The following is a 26,370-nucleotide window of genomic DNA, read 5'->3' as shown; positions in this document are numbered from 1 at the left end:
TCTGAGTAACACATTTAATAAGGCAGATGGAGATTTGATGTTTTACGCTCTTAATCTCTTTACAACTGCAATCCTCTCATTTTTTCCTAGCGAGCCAACTGTGTTTTAAATTACGGGAGGCTCTTCCGCTTTAAAGGATGTTCCACTTTAAGAGACTGCAATCATTTCAGTCATTATGCTGCACTACAAATAATCTTCAAGCCTATATGAAAGTAAATTAGCTGTACATTTTCCTTCATGTTTTATTTAGGAAAACCTCGTTAATTTAAGTTAAAAATGGCTGCCCAGCTCTTAAGTTTAAACAAAACTAAGAAGGATGCACTGCCATACAGGCCTACTATGTCCACTTGATCAAGTTGTGTTTGCTTAATATTTACAAGGAATTCGCTAGCCTCATAAAGCAGATCTGGAAATAATATCATAAACCGTACTGGCATGTAATTTCATCTCTTGTGTTTCTGTAATGACTGTCTTTTGGTATTTCCGTTTGGTGGTGTGTGTGTGTGTGTGTAGGCTACACCTGGTGGGTTACGAGGATAATAATATATCAGTAAATGTTGTCCTTGTGGGGACATTTTTTAGGTCCTTGTGAGGAAACAAGCTTATAAATCAAACAGAATGAAGTTTTTTTAGAATCTAAAAGTGCAGACAGTTTGCTGTGAGGGGCAGGTTTAGGTGAAGGGCGATAGAAAATACAGTTTGTACAGTTTAAAACCATTACGCTGATGGAATTTCCCTTTAAAACATGGAAACACAATATGTGTGTGTGTAGATATTACATTAGAAAACTTAATTATACTTAAATTAGTGATAAGGTGACAAACTGTTAAAAAAGTGAAACGTGCAACTCACGCTTTCATGGTGACACAGAGGGCTGTAAAAGTGATTTTCAGTGTAGAGTCAGAGTAATGCGGTTTTCTCTTCATGTGGAAAGCCACTCAGCATCATATATAGGCTTCATCATAATACTGACTCTATGTGCTCGGAATTACATCATTACATCATTACTCTGTCAGCACAACACATAACACAGGAGTTTCCGTGTGTGTGACTGATGGAAGAGTTTCGTCATTCTGGAATAGGCTTATAATAACTGCAATACAATCGAATTTAAATTGAAACCCCAAAGGTTTTTTTTATTTTATTTATTTATTTTTATTTTTTGGAAGACACGGTCGAGTGTTTTTGTAAGGTTCATATAGTTGCTTACCGGCCCGAAGCAAAAGTTGTATTATTTATGAAACATTCAGTTCCGACGTCGTGTAAAATCCCAAACACTGGGGCGACAAATCGTCCGAAGGTAAAGACGGGCGTCAACGAATTGTATTAGTACTGAAAGATGTTATGATGAAAAAGAGAATTGTCTGTTACAACCTGTGCTATGTGCTTACTTCATAAAATTAATTTTTTTTAAAATATCAAGCTACGGTCACTCTGCTTGTTCAGCTCCCATATCTGGATATGTTATTTGATTTTAATCAGGGGCTAAACCATTGATTGTATAACCGTGTCCGAAGCTCACACTTGAATTTAGACAGTGCGCGCCCTCTGGAGGTTCAGTTGTGTTATTACACCATCGCGCCCCCGGCCCTCACAGCCAATCAAGACAAACCTGTCTGCAACTGTGTAACTTCATTTCATTTTAATCTTATTTCAGCTCAAACTGATTTTAAGCTTATTTTTGACCCTGGAGCACAAAACCTGTCATAAGAAGCACGGGTATATTTTTAGTAATAGCCAACGATAGATTGCATGGGCCAAATTAATGATTTTTCTTTAATGCAAAAATAATTAGGATATTAAGTAAAGATCATGTTCCATGAAGATATTTTGTAAATTTCCTACTGTAAATGCATTAATATATTAAATATATTTGTGATTAATAATATGCATTGCTAAGAACTTCATTTGGACAACTTTAAATGCTTAAAACAAATTTTATTTTTATTTTTTTGCACCCTCAAATTTTAAAATAGTCATATCTCAGCCAAATATTGTCCTGTCCTAACAAACAACACATTAATGGAAGGCATATTTATTAATCTCAGTATGTCATTAAAAGTTATGTCAATACTCACCTTTGTTTTTAGGTCATAGTGCCCTGCAAAAATAGATCAGATGGCAGCCAGGACATCACAATCTGAACAGTCAGTCATTGCTATATATCTGTAGTGCTGATCCCTAAGATCATTTTAATCATAAAGTATATAACATTACAGATTTCCACCACAGACATTTTCCTGTTTTAACTGCTGATTGCATTAATCATTTTAATTTCCCCTTTTTTAGCTGGTCCGGAGTCTGAGGTAGGCCTCGTGAAGCACATATTTAGGTGACGTGTACAGTTATGTAACTAGATTATAGGATAAAAAAGTGGAAAAAACTGTTCAAGAATAGAACTATATGAATAATACACAAGTCCTTCTGCAAGTACTGGAAGTACATGTAAGGTTTTAGTAGACAGTAGACTTTTTTGTACGTTTTGTTTGCACCGAGGGGCCTGATTTCTAACAAAATTTCATTCAACATGTTAACAGTCATCAATCATCACCAAACTGAGAGCAAATATGGACAAAAAGAAAATCTGGAGTGACAGCTGGTGTGTAATATGTTTATTGTTGGCTGAATAGAAAACAAACAAAAAAAATGACATTTATTACAGGAGAAAAAAAAATACTTTTCACATAAACACAGAATTACACATTTCTAGCAGCTCAGCTTCAATAATTCGTTAAAACTGCTAATATTTCATGACGATGAGGAGGATGAGGATGAAGATTGAGGTCCAGAAAACAAGTTCTACAGTTGTGTGAAGTGAAAACAGTTGAATAAGATAAAAAGAGAAGAGACGCTTTCACGACTGACTTTACTGAACTGTTATGGTAGTCTAGATTGAGATATGACTATAATTATGGGATATATGAGATATAATTGAAGCCCTATCGCCTGTTATCAGGCTTACCAGCATGTGTCACTATAGTATATGTAAGCACCAGGTGGGACGGACACTCTCCAGACACAAGAGGTCAAAGTGCTTGACCCTTCCACCGACCCCTAGAGGTCAACTCTGTGTGTATGCATATATACTATATATGAAAAGTGTACTTAAATGTAAGTACAGTTTTTGTTGTGTTGACAACTGTAAACGATATAATTGAGAAGCCTGGTGGAGATGTAGTTTAGAGTGTTTTATGTGCAGGCACAAGGTACATCAGAAAGGGCAGAGAGCGGTCTGAAGTATTGATCCGAAAGCTAGAGAGACCTTTACTGTGTTTACGCACCAGTTCAACATTTACAGAAAAATAATGTTTAATGCGTTTCCTAGATTAAATTCCTTCGGCAATATGCAGGAACACAAACAGATAAATCAATCTGTTATCTGGCCTTTAAATTGAACTGTGTTTTGAAATAAAAATGCAGCAAGCGGACGGGACAAAAAGGCAGTGACCTGAGGTAAGAAAGTGTTCATTCGTTATTTTAGTAGGAAAACAACCATTGTGAAATAGCTGAGAGTGAGATCCGTGAGAGAAACAGGATAGGAAAAATATTTCTGAAGTAAAAAAGTGTTGAGCAGTAATTGATTGAATCATGTGTGTTGGTTGGGCAAGGTTAAAAAATATAAATGGTATCACTCAAGCCAAAAGTGTAAAATGCCAAGTCATCTTACATATTCAAAAAGTAAATAGGGTGAATTTTGCACTGACTCCTAATAATTAAAAGCAAAACCAGAATAAAGACTAGAGAGAGACAGACAGACAAACCACAGTCCCTACTTACGAATTTGGCAGAAACTGGACAAAACGATTAAAGGAAGACACAAGCAGCGCGAGTCAGACAGCAGGACTCTGAATCTATGACAACAACATCTGTAACAAGTGTGAATTTTACTCAATTAATTTTGCATTATGACATTTTCATAAATTAAGCATTTACCTGCACTATTATTATCACTGTAATGCCAAAAAATCTCCTTAATGTAATGTGAAAAGTCATATTAGATGTACATATTAGCTGTAGTATTTTTAATTTTAATGTTCTTTGCCATATCAAAATGCATATTATATATATATATATATATATATATATATATATATACATACATACAGTATATATATATATATATATATACAGTATGTATATATATATATTGTGTATATATATATATATATATATATATATATGTATATATATATATATATATATATATATATATATATCATATATATATATATATATATATATATATACAGTATATATATATATATATATATATATATATATGTGTGTGTGTGTGTGTGTGTGTGTGTGTGTGTGTGTGTTTTCTCGAGATTGAGACCCAATTAACCTATTGAGACTCCAATGCCTTTATCAATAAAATGTGTTTTTATAACAGTTTTATGAATCCAGCGTGCAATAATATGCAGACGGGTGATGAAACATTTTCAACTTCTGCACTCCCTGAGTTTCTAAAGTCTGCATGTGTCTGTCTCTCTCATTCTTTTTCCTCACGCATATAAAACACATCACTCTCTGCCGTCAGAAACGGCAATGACCAAAACTCTAAGGAAGGATGATCATTAGGATGAGGATTCATTTGCAGGGCCTGCTGTATGTGATGAGCACCAATAATCAAATGCAGATCAGGTAGAGAGACATAAACGACAGGAACCGTGGCTTCGAGGCGCAAAGATTCACACAGCTGTGGTCTGCACAAGCCACTGTAGGAGGCAAATCAATACGACTAAGTGCACAAGGGTCTTATATTTATCAGTTTGAAACCATAAAACAGGCGTCTGAGGTATGCCGGACATGAGACTCGAACCCACAACCTTTGGGTTACAAGCCCAACTCTCTATCCATTAGACCACAACTGCCCCCAAGCATCTTTAAATGCTACATAACATCATCACTCAGTCCCTAAACCCGAAGAGGTGTCTTGTGGTCTAGTTGCTTTAGTGTAAAAGCGCCGTCTCCTGGTTAACCCTGCAGGACGGGGTCGGTTGAGGCAGTTTGGTTAAGATCGTGACCATCTTTTGTTTTTAAACAGGCCATCTGATGAGTTCTGAGGAAAATGTACCAGAAACAATGTTAATTGGCGCATTCGGACATGTCTCCCTAACAGCACGACAGAAACTGGTGGCCAAAGGGCTTCTGGGAAATAGTTGACAAATAGACAGATGAAAGTGCAGAGAGAATGAGTACAGCTCTGTTCCAAATACTAGTGCACTGCCTTGATGTCTACAGCATGAATTAGCATCCTAAGCTCACTAACACTCTACACAGGCAAATATTTGCAGTAATTGAATTCAATAGTTAGATGTCAGCATGTTGCTAAGTCACTCTAATAAGCATGCACACATAAATGTAGGTTATAAGAGTAAATGTATCATCAATATTTTACTTGAATGAGTCGTTTCAGCTCACTAGTTTTTGGAAGAGACTCAGGAAAAGCTGCTCTCGCTAAACATGTGAGACATGTTGATATAATCGTCCGATACAAAAACACAAAATTATCAAAAAGAATAAGCACAACTTCAAATGTCACACAGTAATTGATTCATTGATACTCATAAACATGGCCCACTTCGTGTAATACTTTGTTGGTTTGCTTTCAGCAAAAACTCTCAATTTTTTTTTAGTGTCGTCATTCAGTTCAGATCAGATCGTGCTTTGATTGTCTTCGTAAGTCCATTCAACTCAATTTCAAATGCCAGGTTTGTTTATCATATAGCAAACGAGACACAACACATATAATCAAAATATAATTTCTTTAAAAAAATACAATAATCGGAGTCAAATGTGGAAAAAAAAGACATATATAGATTTTAACAATTCGATGATGTAGTGATTTTGTCCTCGAGTGAATCTCAGGAAAATTGTTTAGAAATATCTAGGTCATATTTTACCCCAAAAATAAGAAATTATATTTTGCATAAATGGTGGACTGAATTAAAAGATGTAGGATTTACTTTAAAACTATTTTTACTCAGAAACTGCAAGTGAATTTCATAAATAATTATTAGCAAAAAGTACCAAAATGAAATGTTTTTACATTATGGTATTTACACTAATTAATATGACTGGATATGATTACTTTACTGTATTTTCGCATTATATAAATTTGGTGGAAATGTTCATATTCATATTTTTCATTATATTTTTCACGAGATTCACCCCCTTTATGAATATCGATACCTTTGTTTTCATCTGTCTCAATGGTCATGGCACGGTTTGTGAACTCCTTAATGCATAGCTGAAGATTACTGAACTAAATTTAGTGGATCTTATTAAGGACAAAGGATTAGCTTTTTAAAAAAAATTCATAAAAATGATTCCTCGTTTAGTTTTCATTTCTACATAATTCGTAATCGATGCACGGCTGCGGTACATTATGATAAGAAAATCATGGCCGAGGTTATCAAAGTCAGCAGCAGAAAGTGCAAGAAGAAGGATTTGTCTCTTAAAAGTTTCCGAAATCTCCGGAGGACTTTTTTTTTTTTTAATCGTATTATTAAAACACCTAAGATTACAGATCTGATTTGCATAATCTAAACAATAAACTATTAAGCTCAATGAAAACAGCACTTTTCTCTGTGCTGGAAATGCTACTCTCTCACATCAAATTAATGTTTCCTTTATAAAGGTGCTAAAACGTTTGCTGTCCTAATTTAACTGACGGCTCCTGCGCTACCTGAGCCATCCGATCAGATTCTTGTGAGAAACGTAAATTCTCCCAAATCCGCATGCAGAAGTTGTTCAATCACTCGTGAGCCGGTGGAAATGGCAGCGCAGGCCACAGGAGGAGGGTTTGGGATCTTGATGGATGATCACGTCTCCTCTCCAGAACAGCAAACAAGCAGGGGGGAAAGCCTTGAGACCTCGAGTTTGATTAGAGCCAAGCAAAGAGGAAATACATCACACACCATCCTGACACACACTCACAAGCAGCGCTGGTGAGATAAATCCCTGCAGAAAGACAGAGGGACAACAGACGTCACGTACTTTGCCTGTTTTCCATGTCGCACATCAAATATTAAGCTTGAGTAACCCTTCATCTATACTAGATGACAGAAATGTAATCCTACGGTAGATGTCCACAGTCAGGGTCCCAAATTAACTGTTTTAGTGAGAGAAAAGAGAAAATCTCAAGCCACAAAAATTTCAAAGCATGCATGAAACTGTTTTTTGCATTTTTTTTTTTGTCTGTGACCAACATTTACTGAACTTTGTTGACTGATGATTCCAACAATTAAAAAAAGAGTTAAAAGTTCACTATTAAAAAGAGTAGCTGAACATAAGCTCACAAATAAAATCTATTGATTACAATGATTACTGCCTTGAGTTATTATTTTGGAATGAGTGTAAAATGCTTAAAAACACCAAGCTATATATTTATACTTCGGTTTAGGAAAATAAAATCTATATATGTCGAAAAGCAAAAATCGCAAACCATAACAATTTCTAAGCATGATTTTTTTTAAAATATATATATACACTGGAGCTCATTTGAGACTGCATTAAAAATATGGGATTTCAAACCTAGAAATAAGTTTAAAAATTATACTTAAATAAATGTAAAACTAACGAACCAAAAATACTATAAAGATGCAACATAAAGTACCTTTGTGAGGCTGTGGGCTTCATATGTGTGTCTCCATGTCTGTGTATCCGGGCAGCATGTCTCCATTAGAGCAGTTCTTCAACATCTTGTCCATGCTGGGATCGTTGGCCTCCTTTAGTCGTCGCTGCATGCGCTGGTGCACCAGAGGTACAAAAAACATCACAATACCCCCCACTATTGGAGGAACACCAGCCAGATAAAACGCTACATGATAGTTTCCAAAATAGTCGTGAAGAAGTCCTGAGAAAGAAGACAAGACATAGAGACATAGAGACAAGACATTAACAATGCAGTTCATTTCTGTAGCATGATGCATTTCCAAGTGAAAAAAAAAAAAAAAAAAAAAAAAATATATATATATATACACACACACACACACAAACACACAAACACACACACATTGCTTTATGTGCATTGATTTCTTAATCTTGTTACATAATTTATTTCATGTATCTCTTGCACATCAGAGTCAGGCGCTTTGTGAATTGTGTGTGCATGTGTGTGAAAAAAAAAAGATTTACTACTGAATAACATACACTCATTGTTCACCATAAGAGCAGGATGAAAGAAAATGGAGTCTTTTGATTTCATGTTGACTTTAAATAAAAAGACTAAAGAATGGAACTGATCCAATTCAACGGAGACTCCCCACTTGGATGGCCACATTCATCTTGAAATGCTCTCGATTTCCAAATCCTTCTCTAGGAATCTCAGTGAGGCTTGCAGTCTGGAACACATCTGAAGCAAAACAACTATGAGCTATTTAGACTTTCAAGACTCTGGCGAGATGCTCCCCAGCCTCCTATACGGAAGATATGAGATCACTTGAAACTTAAATAAACATTTAGAAGTCAGGTCGCGGATCCAAGTTTGTGAAATAACAGTATGTGACAGCCAATCTAAACCTAGTTGTAATGCCCCTGCTGTGAAGGCAACGCTTTGAAAATAGAGCCTACAAATGATGCATCACGTTCTCGAATGAAGACTCTGTGTTCATGAAAGCGATCCAGAGTTCAGACAGGTAATGTATTCTGTAAATGAACCTCGAGACATGAAAGTACAAGGTTCATTTATTGGAGTACAAATGGAGCAGGTGGGTCTAATTCTTCAAAACGAGTCTGCAGAGCTGGAAACATATGGAGACCGTCGCTGAACAAGAACATTTAAGTCAACAGTCCAAACTAAATGTGCTCACAGGGAGACCTTGGAATTTACCCTCCGAAATAAATCTCATTCCTGTCCACCGTACCAGAAACTGGAAAAGCACTTTTAGTCTGTTGTACTGTATGTGTGTGAGTCTTATCTGGGGAACGCGGCCAAAATCAGCATGCTGGCTGATTAAATTATGTTTTCAACAGATTTATCTGCAAGGTATGTGTATGTGTGTGCACATTTTTCAGTAAAAACAAAACAAAAAAAAATATTAAAAGAAAATGTTTTTAAATACATTGCTTTACAAGTTGTTCACTTTTGCTGTGTTGTTGTGTGTGCATTTTTTTTTTTTTTTTTTTTTTTTTTTTTTTTAAATCAAAATATATACAGTGTAATGCGAAAGTTTGGGAAAACTTTGCAGAATCTGTGAAAATGTGAATAATTTAAACAAAATAACAGAGATCATACTAAATGCATATTTTTTATTTAGTACTGTCCTGAGTAAGATATTGTACATAAAAGATGTTTACATTTAGTACACAACACAAAACATTTTTTTTTTCTTTTGGACTATATGCAAACATATTTTATGTACAATATCTTACTCAGGACAGTTATAAATAAAAAATAACATGCATTTAGTATGATCTCTCTTATGTTTTGAAAATAATTCACATTTTCACAGATTCTGCAAGGGGATCCTAAACTTCCGCATGCCACTATGTGTGTGTGTGTGTATATATATACATATATATACATACATAAATTTTTACATAAGATACATATAAGATGAATTGTATATACTATGTTTTTTTATAAAATATATTTTTTAAATTGCATTTAAAGGAAAAGTTCAAAGTTCCAAAACAAAAAAAATGTGTCATTCCAAGCAAGCAAATGTTAACAGTTTTATTGCAAAGATGAAGCTTCTCACCTGCGATCGGGGGTCCCGCTGTCATTGGTATAGCCATGAGGCCGAGGAGGTAGCCAATAGCTTGAGACGCCTGCATGGGCCCTACTAAATCGAAGGCGATGGGGGCCATGATAGTGATGAAACAGCCATCACAAAGACCCATCAATATGAAAACCACCACTAGACCTTCGAACTTGGCGCAGTTAGGTATCATCATTGACATCAGACCCAGTAATATGAACGATGCCACCTACACATACAGACACACAGAGATTGTCTAAGCACATGGACTAATGCTAGCTACCTGTACATCCAAATATTGACATTTAAGACTTAAAACCATGAAGGCAATCCATTTCCTATAGCTCAGAGATTAAAAACAGAATGGTATTGGTTAGAGAATCAGAATTTTACCACATAAACCACACAAAAAATACCATAGAAAATGATTTTTTTTTTTTGATTGATTGTGAAATATTCAGTTCACATAGGAAAATTAAACTATGTTCAACAAGCTCTTGAAAGCACAACTGCAAAGTTTATATTTATGTCATATTTTAAACAAGTCAGGCAAAAAATAAATATATATTGTTAACGTTGGATGTTGTGGAAGTTTTTTCATTTTTTTCATAAAAAAACTCACTCTCACGAAATATTAAAATGCCATTGAAAATCAATTGCTAGAAGCAAATATTGTCTTTAATAGAAAAGGTATTATGCTGAAGTTTCCTGGCAACCAAATTGCAAAGGATAATGAAACAGCATTGTAATGAATGGAACAGCATGCCGTGTTTCAGAAAACAGTTATTATATATTGACATCAATCAAATTTGTTTTTTTTACGTCAATCTAGAAGTAAAGAAAAAACTAATTCAAAGTTTTATCCACTTTTAGAACATACAGAACATTAGAAACAGTGAAGCCATTGATTGGGCTACTGTTATGTAACATCGTAGTGACCCTCATCACAGCAGGAGTGTCCTGTCATTATTTCATGCCAGTTTCTAGTTACACAGCATGAAACCTCTCCAGCTATGGAATTATGATTCAGTGACACGCAGTAAGTTGCTCATGTTGGGTATCCATACCTGCATGTAGATTTTCTTTACTCCAGGTATGAGATCTCCGATCTTCCCAAACAGCAGTCGACCGACTCCAGACGACGCTCCGATACACACGAGCAGCACCCATTCCCTCTGAGTGTCTCCAAACTGCTCCTTCACAAAGTTCATCTGCCATAGAAACAGGTCAGATGATTAACACACACATTCAGAACTACCAATCTTTCAGTCAATTCACTCACCCATCCATCCACAATACTGATCAAAGTTTGGGGATCACTATGACAAAAATACCCCAGAAATTATCCATCAATCTATTAATCCATCCATTCATCCATCCATCCATTAATTCATAGACCAACTCAAATCGATCGGTCCATCCATCCATTCATGTATTCATCCATCCACCCATCCATTTCATCCAGCCATCCATTAATTAATTTATCCATCCGTCTATCCATCCATACAAAAACCCACCCACCCACCAATCCATTCATTCGTTTTTCATCCATCCACCCATCCATTCATTCATATATTCATCCATCCATTAATTCATAGACCAACTCAAATCGATTCATCCATCCATCCATTCATGTATTCATCCATCCACCCATCCATTTCATCCAGCCATCCATTAATTAATTTATCCATCCATCTATCCATCCATACAAAAACCCACCCACCCACCAATCCATTCATTCGTTTTTCATCCATCCACCCATCCATTCATTCATATATTCATCCATCCATTAATTCATTTATTTATCCATCCACCCATCCATTCATCCAGCCATTCAATTATTCATTCATTCATCCAACCCCACCATTCAGCCAGTCATCCACAACAAAGTTTTGGGGTCAGTATGATAAAAATACCCCAAAATTATAAATACTTGAATTTCTGTTTTTAATTAAACATTTTGATGTGTTTAATTCTGCTTTTAATTAAATATTACTGGTAAGTATATAATTTGTTATATATAATATAATTTGTTAATAAATGTATTATATTGAGATATTTGACCAAAAAAAAAGTATTCGAATAGATTTAATATGGAAAGGTTAAAAAGAACACTATAACACTTGTTTAACAAATAAGACTGAGGTGATGACTATTGAAAATTCACATTTACTATCACAGCAATAATTTACATTTGAAAATATATTCAAATAGATTTCCCAGCAGGCTCAGGAAGTAAATATAACGTCAGGCTGTCATGACAGGACAGACTTTGCATTTTGGTTGATAATGAAAACCGTGTTGACGTCTGTATTTGACGCCAATTTTACTTTGCCTAATTGTTGGATTATGGTTACACAACTTAAAAACAACAAATGTCAATGTCAGCGGACGTCAGTATTGGACATCAAATTAACATTAAGACGTTGAAGACTGAATTTTGGTTACCCACTGACGCCGCAACTGAAATTACACCAAATATCAACATCTTATGACATTGCCTGCCTGCTAGATTAACACCTATTTTAAATGGAAATAATATTTCACAATATTACTGTTTTTACTGTATTTGTGACCAAATAACTGCAGCCTTGCTGAGCAAAAGAGACTTCTTTAAAAAAAAAAAAAAAAAAAAAATTAATATATATCAAAATTAATCTTGACAAATTGTCCTTTTCTAGCTCTACTCAGTATTCCCTTGTATAAATCCCCAAAAAAAGCCTCTTGTTGACATTGAGGTGCTAGTTAAGTGTGATTCCTGTGGCTAAATTCATCACTGGACTAAACGGTTGGCTTTGTACAGCCATAGTCAGCCTCTGGTCTTCGTCAAAGACCTTTTTCTTCAGCCTTATCAGTGAAAGCATTAATGGCGCTTTGTGGTGGGAACAGAGGAAAAGCAGCTATAAGTTGAATATTTCCGCTCATAGACGCCCTTGTTTCTAACAAGGGAAGAGGGAGACACGGGGTTAAAAATAAAAATACAACAAAAATCCTTTAGAAGCATTTCCTGACTATAGATTTCACAGGCCTGTGGACAGGCTGTCTTTTGAAAGCCGCTTGAATGAGAAAACCTTAGGGGCACATCAAAAGCCTTGAGATTTCACATTTAGGTTTAATGTGAAGGAAGGGCTTTCCTATTTCACCACGAGAAACGAGGGCCAAACGCATACATATCCACAACAAAAGCCGGGACTAAGTGTTTACTTCTGGTGCGAAGCCTGAAAAAACACAACTGAAGGTGGAAGAGTCAGACTGAGGCGAGGGGGGAAAGGTCTCTCTCATCAACTTTATACCACCGCCCACGAAGTACACACACACACACACACACACACACATCCCAAACACACAAATGTTGCCTAACTCACACCTAACCAAATAAACACTTACTTCAAACACATACCAATGATTTGACATATATCAACAAAACACAATTATAACAAATGAGCACAAAAACACACTTTTCCTAAACGCACACGTAAAGTATAATGAAAATATATTGGTTTAGGATTTACTATGAAACAATTTTCACTCTGAAATCGCTTTAAAATGTTACAAATTAATACAAAGAAATGGCATAGATCACATTGAATTAAATGTGACATTTTTAAGACTGTAATAGTATATTTGCAAAAACACACTCCAATAATCTTTATAACTAAAAATCATTTTCAAAAATATAAACCATTCAATATTTTGGGGTCAGTTTTTATTAATTAATTTATTTTTATAAGAAATTAATACTTTTCTTCAGCGAAGACACATTTAGTTGTTTAGAAATTAGATAAAATACATGTATATTGTTTAAAAGGGATTGGACAGAATGTTTACTTTATTAAAGTCTCTTATGCTCACCAAGGACGCATTTATTTAATGAAAATACAGTAAAAATAGTAATACTGTGAAATATTAAAACCACTTATAATAACTGTTTTCTATTTTAATTCAAAGAAATACAGTTAATCCCTGCATCTTTACTCCAGTCTTCAGTGTCACATGATCCTTCAGAAATCATTCTAATATCCTGATTTGCTGCTCAAGAAACATTTGTGTTCATTATCAGTGTTTTTGCTGCTTCATATTTATTTATATATTTTCTCAGGATTATTTGATGAATAGAAAATGAATAGAAAAAAGAACAGAATTAATTGGAAATAGAAAACCTTTTGTAATGTTAACTGTTTCGATCAATTAAACGCATCCTTGTTGAAAAAGAGTAAAAAGGTTTCTTTAAAATAAAACTGACTCCAAACTTTCGAACGCTGCTAATTTGAGCACATCTCCATTAACCGCACTTAAGCAATTATACACGCGCTGAACAATTAAAGGTTTTGAATAACTGTGTTTTACAGGGAAAGGAAAGCACACATGATGGAACCATCTGCGTCAAGCTTTCCTTTCAGCAAACAGTGCATCCTCTTATATCATCACATTTTACGGCCTGTTTATCATTGTGACCCAAACTCCATTTATGCAGTTCAGTGGCTAGATACTAATACTCAGCTTAATTCCTTTCTCTCTGAGAACAAGAGAGAAGCACCATTACAGCTGAGTAATTCAGGTATCCAAGTAAAAGTATGTCCATCACTATGACAACTGAGAAAGAGAGAGAAGGAAAGGTGAAACAAGGACAGAAATCCCAAGAGTCTGACCTGAAATGACACACGCAGAGTTAATAATTCATCATCAACATGTGTCGACTCATCACATAGGCTTTCTGTCATGCAGAGTGCCGTAAATATTTCAGTTTTCCCGAACCCTAAAACATTTATGATTTGGATGGGTGCATCGCTCCTATAGCCTCCTCTGTTTTCTTATTGTTGAATGCATACGATTTGACTGACTGTAAATCGTAGGCGTTTTGTTCACTTTGTCTTCATAAAATGGTTGTTGGCTTGTTAACAACAGCCTCCGTGAAACAGCAAATGTCAAACCCCTGTATAACATTCAGTTCAGAAATCACAATGGATTTTTTTTTTTTTTTTTTTTTTTTTGCATTACTGTGCTGAAAACACTTTTTTATTATTTATTGACTGCACTGAAAAGGATTTGGTATTTTAAAATAAATAACTAGAAAAGCAAATTGCTTCCAAGAAGAAACAGAGCTACTGCAAGTTTCATGTTTCATAAATTATGTGCTAAAACTGAAGTCTTAGCTGACACAAAAATCAAAACTGACATTGGTAAGTCATTGTATAAACCAATATGGCACAAACACAAAATAAGATGTGAGGTAAAATATTTTTACTAAACAACAGGGTGACTCAGGTATTATTTATATATACTACGATAGTATTTATTAATATTTCAAATTAGCTGTTTTATATTTGTATATATTTTCAGCTTTCATTTTAGTTATCTTGTTATGTGTGCTTGTCATTTTTTAATACTTTTATTTAGCTTTAATTCATTTTCCAGTTTTAGTAATTACGTACATGGTGTTCTGAGAAAAGAATCAGAAAGAGACAATACAAATAAGAGGAGAATAAAAATACACACATATGTAGATATAAATAAACAAAAATATAAAATAAAATACATTGTATGTACAGTTGTGCTATAGATGATAGAATAAGAATAGAAGAAAGTGAGATGCAGGGATGTACTAGGACGTAGGTGGTAACAAATAAATATAAGGTTATTGCACATATTTTTATTGTGCAATGTGGGGAACATTTAACTGTTCATGAGGTAGATTGTCTGGGGGAGGAAACTGTCCTTGTGCCTGACTGTCCTGGTATTTGCAGCTCTGAAGCGCCGGCCAGATGTCAAAAGTTCAAAAAGGGGATGGCTTGGATATGAGAGATGCAGAGTGATTTTCTGAGCCCTTTTCCTCACTCTGGATGTATACAGTTCTTGGAGGGTGGACAGGGGAGTAATAATCCTCTTGGCAGTCCGAACCGTTCTCTGTAGTCTTCTGGTATCTGATTTTGTAGCTGAACCAAACCAGATAGTTATTGAAGTACAGGACAGACTCAATGATGGCTGAGTAGAACTGTTTCAGCAGCTCCTTTGGCAGGTTGAGTTTCCCCAGCTGTCCAAGGAAGTACAACCTTTGTCGGGCCTTTTTAACAATGGTGTCGATGTGAGTGTCTCACATTAGGTCCTGAGAGATGGTGGTTTGCCGGAATCTGAATGACTCCCACTGTTTTTACAGTGTTGACCATGATGGTGAGTGGGGGAAGTGCAGAGGTGTTTCTCCTGAAGTACATGATCATCTCCACTGTTTTAAGGCTGGGACACACCAAGCCGACTTAAAAAAAAACAAAAGCCGATGGTGTTGTCAACTCACGTCAGAAGGGTCGGACCAAGAAGCTGCGCTGGAACACACCAGACAGACTACAGCCGGTGGCAATCTAACACGTGTCTAACGGCAATCTAACAACATCTAATTTCCCCAGTCTCACTAGCTGCTGCCTATCTGTCAGAAAGCTGGTGATCCACTGACAGATAGAGCATGTGACCGATAGCTGGGTCAGTTTGATCTGGAAGAGTGTTGGGATGATGGTGCTGAAGGCCGAACTGAAGTCCACAAACAGGATCCTCACATAAGTCCCTGTTTTGTCCAGATGCTGCAGGATGAAGTGCAGTCCCATGTTGACTGCATCATCTACACACCTGTTTGCTTGGTAAGCAAACTGCAGGGGGTCCAGTAAGGGTCCAGGGATGTCCTTCAGATAAGCCAGAACCAGTTTTTCAAATGACTTTATGACCACAGGCATTAGAGCCACAGGTCTGTAGTCCTGTTATCTTGAGTTTTTTGGGATGGGGATAAGGTTACATTTTTGGGCTTCTTCATGGGAAAATTGAAGAAATGTAGCATGTCTTGTAAAGCAAAAATGTTTGTAAGGTATTTTTTATATTAAACCGTTGCTTCCAGCCAAAATTCAAATCCATAAAACATTTCCTACAGTGAAACAATCCATCTCCTGTTGTCTCTAATATGCATCCACATATTTGTTTGAGACTTTTTTGATTATGCTTGATCTATTCATATTTCTCTCTTGATTCAGCAAGTGACAGTTTGAAGTTTAAAAACGGTTTAATTATGCACGTTTTCCCTTAAGACATTAATTGACAGTTTGGAGCAGTGCAGATTACTTGTGTTCCAGCATGTAAAGTAAATCTGAGGAATCTATAAGCCTGGTGTCCATAAGATCCACATTATGATTTTCTGGTGGAACTCTGCTTACAGCACAACAGGGCTTCGGGCCAAATGTATGGGAAGCGAGATATTAATTATGCTCCAAATCTGGCATTAAAAATAAAACTCCCTGGTGAGAGTGAGAACTGCTTTCCACCTGCCGTGCCACGTTTCTGAGGTTAAATATTCATCATTTGTTGCTGCTGAATCACTGAAGTCATTTGATTTCAATTTCCTACACAGTGAATGTTGGATTTGTGAGGGTAATTTATAATTACATTCAACCTGAGTAACATGCATTAAAATTAAATTAGCCTTCAGAAATGATAAATATGCCTCAACATTTCTTTTCCATGTTAAATGAGTGCCCACCATTTAAGCAGGCATATATAAACATGCGTATTAATAACAAAAAACAGGTAAACAAGGTTTTTTATGTTGTTTGCTTTCAGTAAAATATGAATATCATTCTTTTACCTGAAAAGCTAAATTACGTAAGACATAAAATTATATATATATATATATAGCACTATCCATTTTCTCCTGACATCTACTATTGAGAAATTTTAACCAGAGTATGTTATAGACTTTTGATTAGACTTTAGAGAAATTGAAATCTATAAGCTAACAGAGATGGCGACAAAGAGGCAAAACTTACGGACTTACAGCCTTAAAAATACTAAATAAATTTAAACTAAACTAAATTAAATTAAATATAGTAAATGAAAAACGTAAATATAAACATTTCCTTGGCACACAACTAAAACAAATAAGTTGAAGTTGAAGTACTAAAAATGAAATACTAAAATAAAATAAATAAATTTTAGTACTAAATAAATTCAAAAATAAAAATGTAAAACTAACAAATTAAAGCTAGATAAAAAAGACGTACTAAAAAATAACAAAAGCACAAAATAATTCATAATTCATGTTATTATCAAATAGTATTGCAACAGATAAATAATATAAAAATAACACACTAAATGGTCTCAAACCATTACTCACCAGATGCACATAGGGAACAAAGTATCCCAGCACTGCTGTGGCGACACCGAATGCCCAAACCCGATAGGTCAGCACACCAAACACTCGCACGTTAAAGTACTTCCTGATTTTGGCCAGGCCCTTCTGCCACCTGCTCGCCGACTCCAGGCCAGACGGGGGGCCTCCGTCCAGTCCCATGCCTGGCATCGGGCACATCCCACTGGGCATGAGCGGTTTGAAGGTGAGGGCCAGCAGTGACTGGACCAGCATGAAGATGCTGAGGATCTGGAAGGTTCTGGAGAGGCCCAGCGGTCCCACCACTTTCTTGAGCAGCACGGGGAGCCCCATAGAAAAGAGGCTGCTGCCTGCCGTCACCACGCCGTTGGCCAAACCCAGTCTCTGTCGGAAATAATGCCCCAGGATCACCAGAGATGGCTGGAATGCAAACGAGGATCCGCAGCCGAACAATATCCCGTATGTGAAGTATCGAAGACCCAGAGTCCTGAGGAGAAAATAAAGGACGTCAGTGTGACCAAAGAACAATGCTGTTGAAACTCTGTAGGTCACCTTAAACCTTAATACCCCTTTTAAAGCAATTTATTTAGTTTAATGTGACTAAGCTATAAATATGTTTATGGCCATTTGAATTAGAAGTACACTTAATTGTATTAAATGTGCAATTTTAGTATCATACTATTATCTTTACTTATCATACTAATAATATTATTATTATTATTTATACAGTGTGTGTGTGTGTGTGTGTGTATATATATATATAGTTTAGTTTTATTAAATTTAAGTGTACTGTGTTATTTTTTATTTTTATTTATTTTTATTAGTCAGTTATTTTTTAAATATGTCTATATTGTTTTTCAGGTTTTCGTTTTTAATTTATTAATTGTGTTTCTTTAAAGGGGGGGTGAAATGCTATTTCATGCATACTGAGTTTTTTACACTGTTAAAAAGTTGGATTCCCATGCTAAACATGGACAAATTTTCAAAAATTAAGTTGTACGTTTGAAGGAGTATTTCTGTTCCAAAAATACCTCTTCCGGTTTGTCACAAGTTTCGGAATGTTTTTTTCGAGTATGGCTCTGTGTGACGTTAGATGGAGCGGAATTTCCTTATATGGGTCCTGAGGGCACTTCTGCCGGAAGAGCGCGCGCTCCAGTATAGCAGAGCAATGAGAGCACAATAGACGTTCACTGATCAGAGCGAGAGTGTCGCGAAATGTCACAGAAGGAGTGTGTTTTTGGTTGCCAGGGCAAGACAACCCTGCACAGATTACCTAAGAAAAAACAGCATTAAGGGACCAGTGGATGGAGTTTATTTTTACAGAGCATCAACGGAGTTGTGCAAGTGTTTGTGTTTGTTCCCTGCATTTCGAAGATGCTTGTTTTACAAACAAGGCCCAGTTTGACGACGGATTTGCGTATCGTTTATTTCTTAAGGATGATGCAATCCCAACGAAAAAGTGTCACGATCGTGTGTTGGAACCGCAGGCGGTGAGTAAAACTGCTTCAAATATCTCTGCCTCCTTGTTAATGCGTCCGCCTCCCATCGGAGACCCGGGTTCGAGCCCCGCTCGGAGCGAGTCGTTGCTGCTGCTGCTTTCGTTCAGTTTCAGCCTCGAGATCTGATTCTGGATCATAAATAAACGGCTGAATCTGACTGTTAGCCATGGTTTGTTTTGGATGATGGTTTTTTCCTCAAGGTAATGTCACAGCTTCCAAACGCTCTCAACGCAAAATCCTACTGGCGCTCGTGATTCTTTAGCTCCGCCCACACGTCACGCCTCCAGCCACTCGTGTTTTTCCGGGAAAAATCGGTACAGACTATCTTTCTCTTATGAATATAATAAAACTAAAGACTTTTTGGAGTTATGAAGGATGCAGTACTACTCTATAGGTACTCAAGATTAACAGGATATTGAGTGAAAACGAGCATTTCACCCCCCCTTTAAAATATATCTATATAGTTTTTATTAGGTTTTAGATTTAGTTTAAGATATTTTAGGTACATTTGAGTTTGTTTTACTTAAAAATAAGAAAAAAAAAGTATTTTTTTACTAAAATAGAAACAAAGTTTGCCAACTATATACATATACATACATATATATACATACACACATATACATATATATATTTATATATATTTTTTTTTTCAGTCCATATTTATCTCATTTTAAGCAACATAAATGTTTTGTATGGTTTTAGCTTTAGTTTTTAGTTAACAATAATAAGCCTGTAATGTACTTGAAACTTCAAAGTATTAATCTGTATCTGTATATCTGTATGTGCAAAATGAGTCCAGCTTAAGTTAGTCAAAGAAAGCACAATAAAACTCATTATATTTCATGTGTTATATTGCACTATATTTCATTTAAATCTAAAATACATTTTTACTTAATTGCTATTACATGCATTTAAGTGTCTGAGAAAAAAAGACATTCAGAGAGCTTTTCCGTAAAAAGCACTCTTTTTGAAAGTACGTTTATCTCAAGTGTTCATAAGCAACTTCTGCAAGATGGCTGCAGACCAACTAGAAATAAAGTCATACAAGGTGCAGGATTGATCTGAGCACTCTTACAGCAGAACTATGATTTTTCATGTTTTTCTTTCCTTATTAAACTGAAGCATTTCACTTCCAACTGACCTGCGACCTGTGAAGCCAGAGAATGTGCAACACACAGCCAGTAGGACACATTGGATAACGACCAAACAGACGTTAGTGTGTATGAGGGATTGTGGGATGGAAGAGAGAAACTCAACCCTGCAGGAGACACTTGTGTTCAAAGCCTGAGGAAGGGAGGGAAATAGTTTGTGTGTGTGTGTGTGTGTGTGTGTGTGTGTTAGCGTTTGTGCTTTTTGAGTGTTTCAGGCTCTAAACGCAGCAGGACCAAGCTGACCATTTTTTCCAACCTTTTTTAACAACAGCAAGTTGGGCTTGGAATAAAACCAGCACTCTGTCCAACTGCACAAACATCTCAGAAAGAAGGCACTGTGAGAAAACAACGAGAAGGTAAAGAATGAAGGAAAGGAGAGAAGAGAAGAGAAAGAAAGCAAAGTTTACATAAATGTTCTGCTGTACACATCCTGCTGTCCTATGTGTGTTTGTCCTTTTGCTTAAAAGACTGTTTGCATGTTTCTGTAACCTTTTATATAAGCACACTTTAGGAGGCTAAGTGATTTGTCTGCCTCCATCACTTCGAACAGCCTCCAAAGACATGAACGCACAAAATGATTGACAGGAAACATTATTGACTGACATCTTACCCATGTAAAAGAGATATTGTTTTAAACAATACAAATATTGTGTTTGAAAAAAAAAAAAATATATATATATATATATATATATATATATATTAGTGCTATCAAACGATTAATTGCAATTAATTGCATGCACCCCCTTAAATTTTTCACTCTTTGTTATATTGCAGCCATTTGCTAAAATCATTTAAGTTCATTTTTTCCTCATTAATGACAGAAAAACACAGAATTTTTGACATTTTTGGACATTTTAAAAAAAGAAAAACTGAAATATCACATGGTTCTAAGTATTCTGCCCCTTTGCTCAGTATTTAGTAGGAGCACCCTTTTGATCTAATACAGCCATGAGTCTTTTGGGGAGTTTTTCACACCTGGATTTGGGGATCCTCTGTCATTCCTCCTTGCAGATCCTCTCCAGTTCTGTCAGGTTGGATGGTAAACATTGGTGGACAGGCATTTTCAGGTCTCTCCAGAGATGCACAATTGGGTTTAAGTCAGGGCCATTCAAGAACAGTCATAGTTGTTGTGAAGCCACTCCTTCATTATTTTAACTGTGTGCTTGGGGTCATTGCCCCCCCCCCCCCCGCATCCCCCCCACAGCATGATGCTTCACTGTTGTGACTGTACTGGACAGGTGATGAGCACTGCCTGGTTTTCTCCACACATACAGCTAAGAACAAAGGCCAAAAAGTTCTATCTTGGTCTCATCAGACCAGAGAAACTTTCAGGTGTTTTTTTAGCAGACTCCATGGGGGCTTTCATGTGTCTTGCACTGAGGAGAGGGTTCTGTCGGGCCACTCTGCCATAAAGCCCCAACTGGTGGAGAACTGCAGTGATGGTCTACAACTTTCTCCCACCTCCCAACTGCATCTCTGGAGCTCAGCCACAGTGATCTTTGGTTGTTCTTTACTTCTCTCACCAAGGCTTTTCTCTGCTGATAGCTCAGTTTGGCTGGACGGCCAGCTCTAGGAAGGGTTCTGGTCGTCTCAAACATCTTCCATTTAAGGATTATGGAGGCCACTGTGCTCTTAGGAACCTTAAGTGCAGCAGAAATGTTTCTGTAACCTTGACCAGATCTGTGCCTTGCCACAGTTCTGTCTCTGAGCTCTTCTGGCAGCTCCTTTGACCTCATGAGTCTCATGTGCTCTGACATGCCCTGAGAGCTGTAAGGTCTTATATAGACAGGTGTGTGGCTTTCCTAATCACCACAACACCATACTAATACTGTGTTTGACCCCCTTTCACCTTCAGAACTGCCTTAATTCTACGTGGCACTGATACAACAAGGTGCTGAAAGAATTCTTTAGAAATATTGGCCCATATTGATAGAATAGCATCTTGCAGTTGATGGAGATTTGTGGGATGCACATCCAGGGCACAAAGCTCCCATTCCACCACATACCAAAGATGCTCTATTGGGTTGAGATCTAGTAACTTTGCCATTTTATTACAGTGAAATCATTATCATGTTCAAGAAACCAATTTGAAATGATTCGAGCTTTGTGACATGGTGCATTATCCTGCTGGAAGTAGCCATCAGAGGATGGGTACATGGTGGTCATAAAGGGATGGACATGGTCAGAAACAATGCTCAGGTAGGCCGTGGCATTTAAACGATGTCCAATTAAGGCACCACTAAGGGGCCTAAGTGTGCCAAGAAAACATCCCCCACACCATAACACCACCAGCCGTCACAGTGGTAACAAGGCATGATGGATCCATGTTCTCATTCTGTTTACCCCAAATTCTGACTCTACCATCTGAATGTCTCAACAGAAATCGAGACTCATCAGACCAGGCAGCATTTTTCCAGTCTTCAACTGTCCAATTTTGGTGAGCTCGTGCAAATTGTACCCTCTTTTTCCTATTTGTAGTGGAGATGAGTGGTACCCGGTGGGGTCTTCTCCTGTTGTAGCCCATCCGCCTCAAAGTTGTGCGTGTTGTGGCTTCACAAATGCTTTGCTGCATACCTCGGTTGTAACGAGTGGTTATTTCAGTCAAAGTTGCTCTTATATCATTTTGAGTGATCCTTATATAATTTTGAATTAAGGCATTTTGGCCCGCAGGATTGCCGCATACTGGATGGTTTTCCCTTTACACACCATTCTTTGTAAACCCTGGAAATGGTTGTGCATGAAAATCCCGGTAACTGAGCAGATTGTGAAATACTCAAATACTGAAATACCGGCCCGTCTGGCACCAACAACCATCCTATGCTCAAAATTGCTTAAATCACCTTTCTTTCCCATTCTGACATTCAGACTGGAGTTCAGGAGATTGTCTTGACCAGGACCACACCCCTAAATGCATTGAAGCAACTGCCATGTGATTGGTTGATTAGATAATTGCATTAATGAGAAATCGAACAGGTGTTCCTAATAATCCTTTAGGTGATATAGATAGATAGATAGATAGATAGATAGATAGATAGATAGATAGATAGATAGATAGATAGTGTGTGTGTGTGTGTGTGTGTGTGTGTGTGTGTGTGTGTGTGTGTGTGTGTGTGTGTGTGTGTGTGTGTGTGTGTGTGTGTGTGTGTGTGTGTGTATGTGTGTGCGTGCGTGTGTGAGTGTGAGTGTGAGTGTGTGGAAGGATGGATGGATGGATGGTATATTTGTAAGTTCAACAGTTAACAATTAACAATTAATTAAATTGTAAATTTTGGTGAGGTTGAAAGAATTCAAATAAACCTTAAATCCCAATGCATGGGTCATTTTCAGGAAAAATCTTTGTCACATTACATTTACATTTCATTTAGTCATTTAGCAGACACTTTTATCCAAAGCGACTTACAAATGAGGACAGTGGAAGCAATCAAAATCAATAAAAAGAGCAATGATATATAAGTGCTATAACAAGTCTCAATTAGCTTAAAAACAGTATACGTAGCAAGGTCTTTTATAATATAATAAATAAAAAGAAAACAGATATAATAGAAAAAGAATAGAGCAAACTAGTGTTAGAGGTCTTTTATTTATATATATATATATATATATATATATATATATATATATATATATATATATATATATATATATATATAATATGTAATAAATGAAAAGAAAATAGAATACAAAAAGATTAGAACGATTTCTTAAGACTAGCATTAGAATAGTGAGTGCTAAAGTGAAGATGGAAGAGATGTGTTTTTTAGACGATTCTTGAAGATGGCTAAGGACTCAGCTGCTCGGATTGAGTTGGGGAGGTCATTCCACCAGGAGGGAACGTTTAATTTAAAAGTCTGTAAAATTGAGTTTGTGCTTCTTTGGGATGGCACAATCCAGCGTCGTTCACTTGCAGAACACAAGCTTCTAGATGGAAGTCTGAAGTAATACATTTAGGTAAATGGGTGCAGAGCCAGTGGTGGTTTTGTAGGTAAACATCAATGTCTTGAATTTTATGTGAGCAGCATAGAACATTACCTGGAACCATACGTTTTTTGTTTGTTTTTTTAATTCCCAAGAAAAACATACATATAGAAAAATGTTAAGTGATTTAATCTTCTTCTGTTTATATATTTATAGTATATTTGTCAGTTTAGTTCAACAGTTTATGTAATATATAATGTAATATGTAATAACTTACATTTTACATATTATTTCCAGATGTACTGTGAAATTGCTAAAGTAACACAAAATTAAAACTATGTACATGTGGTTAAAATAGAAAAGATAAGAAAAAAAGAAGGCACTTACGTTGCAAAGGAACTGGTGAGAAGACCGAGGCTGGCCACAAACGCTCCACAGACGGCCGTCTTCCGGCATCCGAAGTGATCGGTGAACATACTGACCACCGGAGAGCAGAAGAATATCATCCCCATCGCCAAAGCACCAACCCATGCTGGAGAAAGAAAGAGAAAAAGATGTGGTCAATAAATGATGAAGTATATTAACCTTATTTTCCATTTGCCAGACTCAGTGCCACAATGCTACATTGTTCTGGGAGGTTGGATACATTGCTATCATAGATATGTACTGTATATACATATCAATGGTTGCAAGGTCATTCTGAGTATTTTTAGTGCCCTGCTATATAATTGCTAGGTATTTTACTGGCCTCAAGTCTCAGTTAAGTCTAAATCTGTGGGATTATTATTATTTAAGTCACACAATGCAAATCGCTGACCTTAAGCAATACAATAGAAAGCACCACAAATAAGATCACTGTCAAAATAACCAGCTTTGAGATTAATTTGTGTGAACAAATTTTTCTCATGTGATGAATGTGGACAAACACTCACTAATCTGATGATATCTTGAACAGTGTTGGGGGTAACGCATTACAAGTAACGCGAGTTATGTAATCAGATAACTTTTAAGTATCTAGTAAAGTAACAGCATTTATTTTGTTTCCCATACTTTTGTCTTCCCATGTTGCCATGTTGAGAGAAATTCGGGAGTAAGTGCAGCGGTGTTGTGTGAACATCATGCTTACTGTAGTTTGGCTAAATATGAATATGTATTTACTCATCTTACCTGCTTCAAAATGAAAAAAAAAATTGTAAATGCAAACTCAGTAATATACAATAATTACATGTTAAATAAAACAAATATAATTTATGTATTTAATCCCATTTTATTAACCAATGTCTTTGCTTCTGGCCTTCGATGAACTAATTCAACCATACAAGCAATAATGACACATTTATGTTTAATTTTTGTTATTGCTGAATAATGTTGAACTTTCCTCTCCTGCGTCATATGCTTTATGCAATTTGTTTGAGCTGCACCCTACTGTACAGACATGAATTTACATTTACATTCAGCCTGAGGCATATTCATTTCACTTTTGTTATAAAAGGACTTTTACATTTGTAAAAGAAAACCTTTTTTTATATTAAAACAAACAAGCAAGCCCGGCCCAGATTTATAAAGCAACTCAAAAGTAACATAATGCAGTACTTTCCATAACAATTAAGTACTTAATTTAGTACTTTAGTACTTAATCCTAAAATAAAAAACTTTGTCCTTCTCTTTATTTATTCCTTCCCTTTCTAGCTTGTCCTTATTTGAACAAATGCTTGAAACTAGGCATTTCAAGCACTTCCTGTGTCTGTTTGACACTTTAAGAAGAATCGCTTTATATACAGGTCCTTCTCAAAAAATTTGCATATTGTGATAACGTTCATTATTTTCCATAATGTAATGATAAAAATTAAACTTTCATATATTTTAGATTCATTGCACACCAACTGAAATATGTCAGGTCTTTTAGTGTTTTAATACTGATGATTTTGGCATACAGCTCATGAAAACCCAAAATTCCT

The 26,370-nt window shown here is 36.2% G+C and overlaps 1 protein-coding gene across 2 annotated transcripts; it reads right to left on the bottom strand.

The window, feature by feature from the left end:
* Window positions 1-4,284: 4,284 nt before the first annotated feature.
* On the bottom strand, window positions 4,285-24,966 carry LOC113113612 (monocarboxylate transporter 8-like). Of its 2 annotated transcripts, XR_003293612.1 has the most exons (7): window positions 24,800-24,966; window positions 17,854-18,334; window positions 10,775-10,918; window positions 9,708-9,936; window positions 7,622-7,861; window positions 7,086-7,117; window positions 4,285-6,966 (listed from the first exon to the last, which is right to left on the bottom strand). XR_003293612.1 is itself a non-coding variant. In XM_026279917.1 (6 exons), exons 1-5 carry the CDS (start codon window positions 24,922-24,924, stop codon window positions 7,641-7,643), a joined length of 1,200 nt encoding a protein of 399 aa, XP_026135702.1. In that variant the 5' UTR covers window positions 24,925-24,965; the 3' UTR covers window positions 4,285-6,966; window positions 7,622-7,640. The 2 variants fall into 2 exon arrangements, 1 of the variants encoding a protein (XP_026135702.1); XM_026279917.1 differs by lacking the exon at window positions 7,086-7,117 and having other exon boundaries at window positions 24,800-24,965.
* Between the last annotated feature and the right edge of the window lie 1,404 nt (window positions 24,967-26,370).

This window comes from Carassius auratus, chromosome 14, assembly GCF_003368295.1.
Source record: "Carassius auratus strain Wakin chromosome 14, ASM336829v1, whole genome shotgun sequence".
NCBI lineage: Eukaryota > Metazoa > Chordata > Actinopteri > Cypriniformes > Cyprinidae > Carassius > Carassius auratus.
Note: the sequence above shows the minus strand (reverse complement) of the source record. Positions and strands in the feature narration are given on the sequence as shown.

Excerpts from the sequence above, each read along its gene's own strand:
- LOC113113612 (XM_026279917.1), bottom strand. The coding sequence starts at position 24,924 with ATGGGGATGATATTCTTCTGCTCTCCGGTGGTCAGTATGTTCACCGAT. Across the intron at positions 9,937-10,774 it reads TAAAGAAAATCTACATGCAG|GTGGCATCGTTCATATTACT; the intron begins GTATGGATACCC and ends CTGTATGTGTAG. Across the intron at positions 7,862-9,707 it reads AGCGGGACCCCCGATCGCAG|GACTTCTTCACGACTATTTT; the intron begins GTGAGAAGCTTC and ends CTTCTTTCTCAG.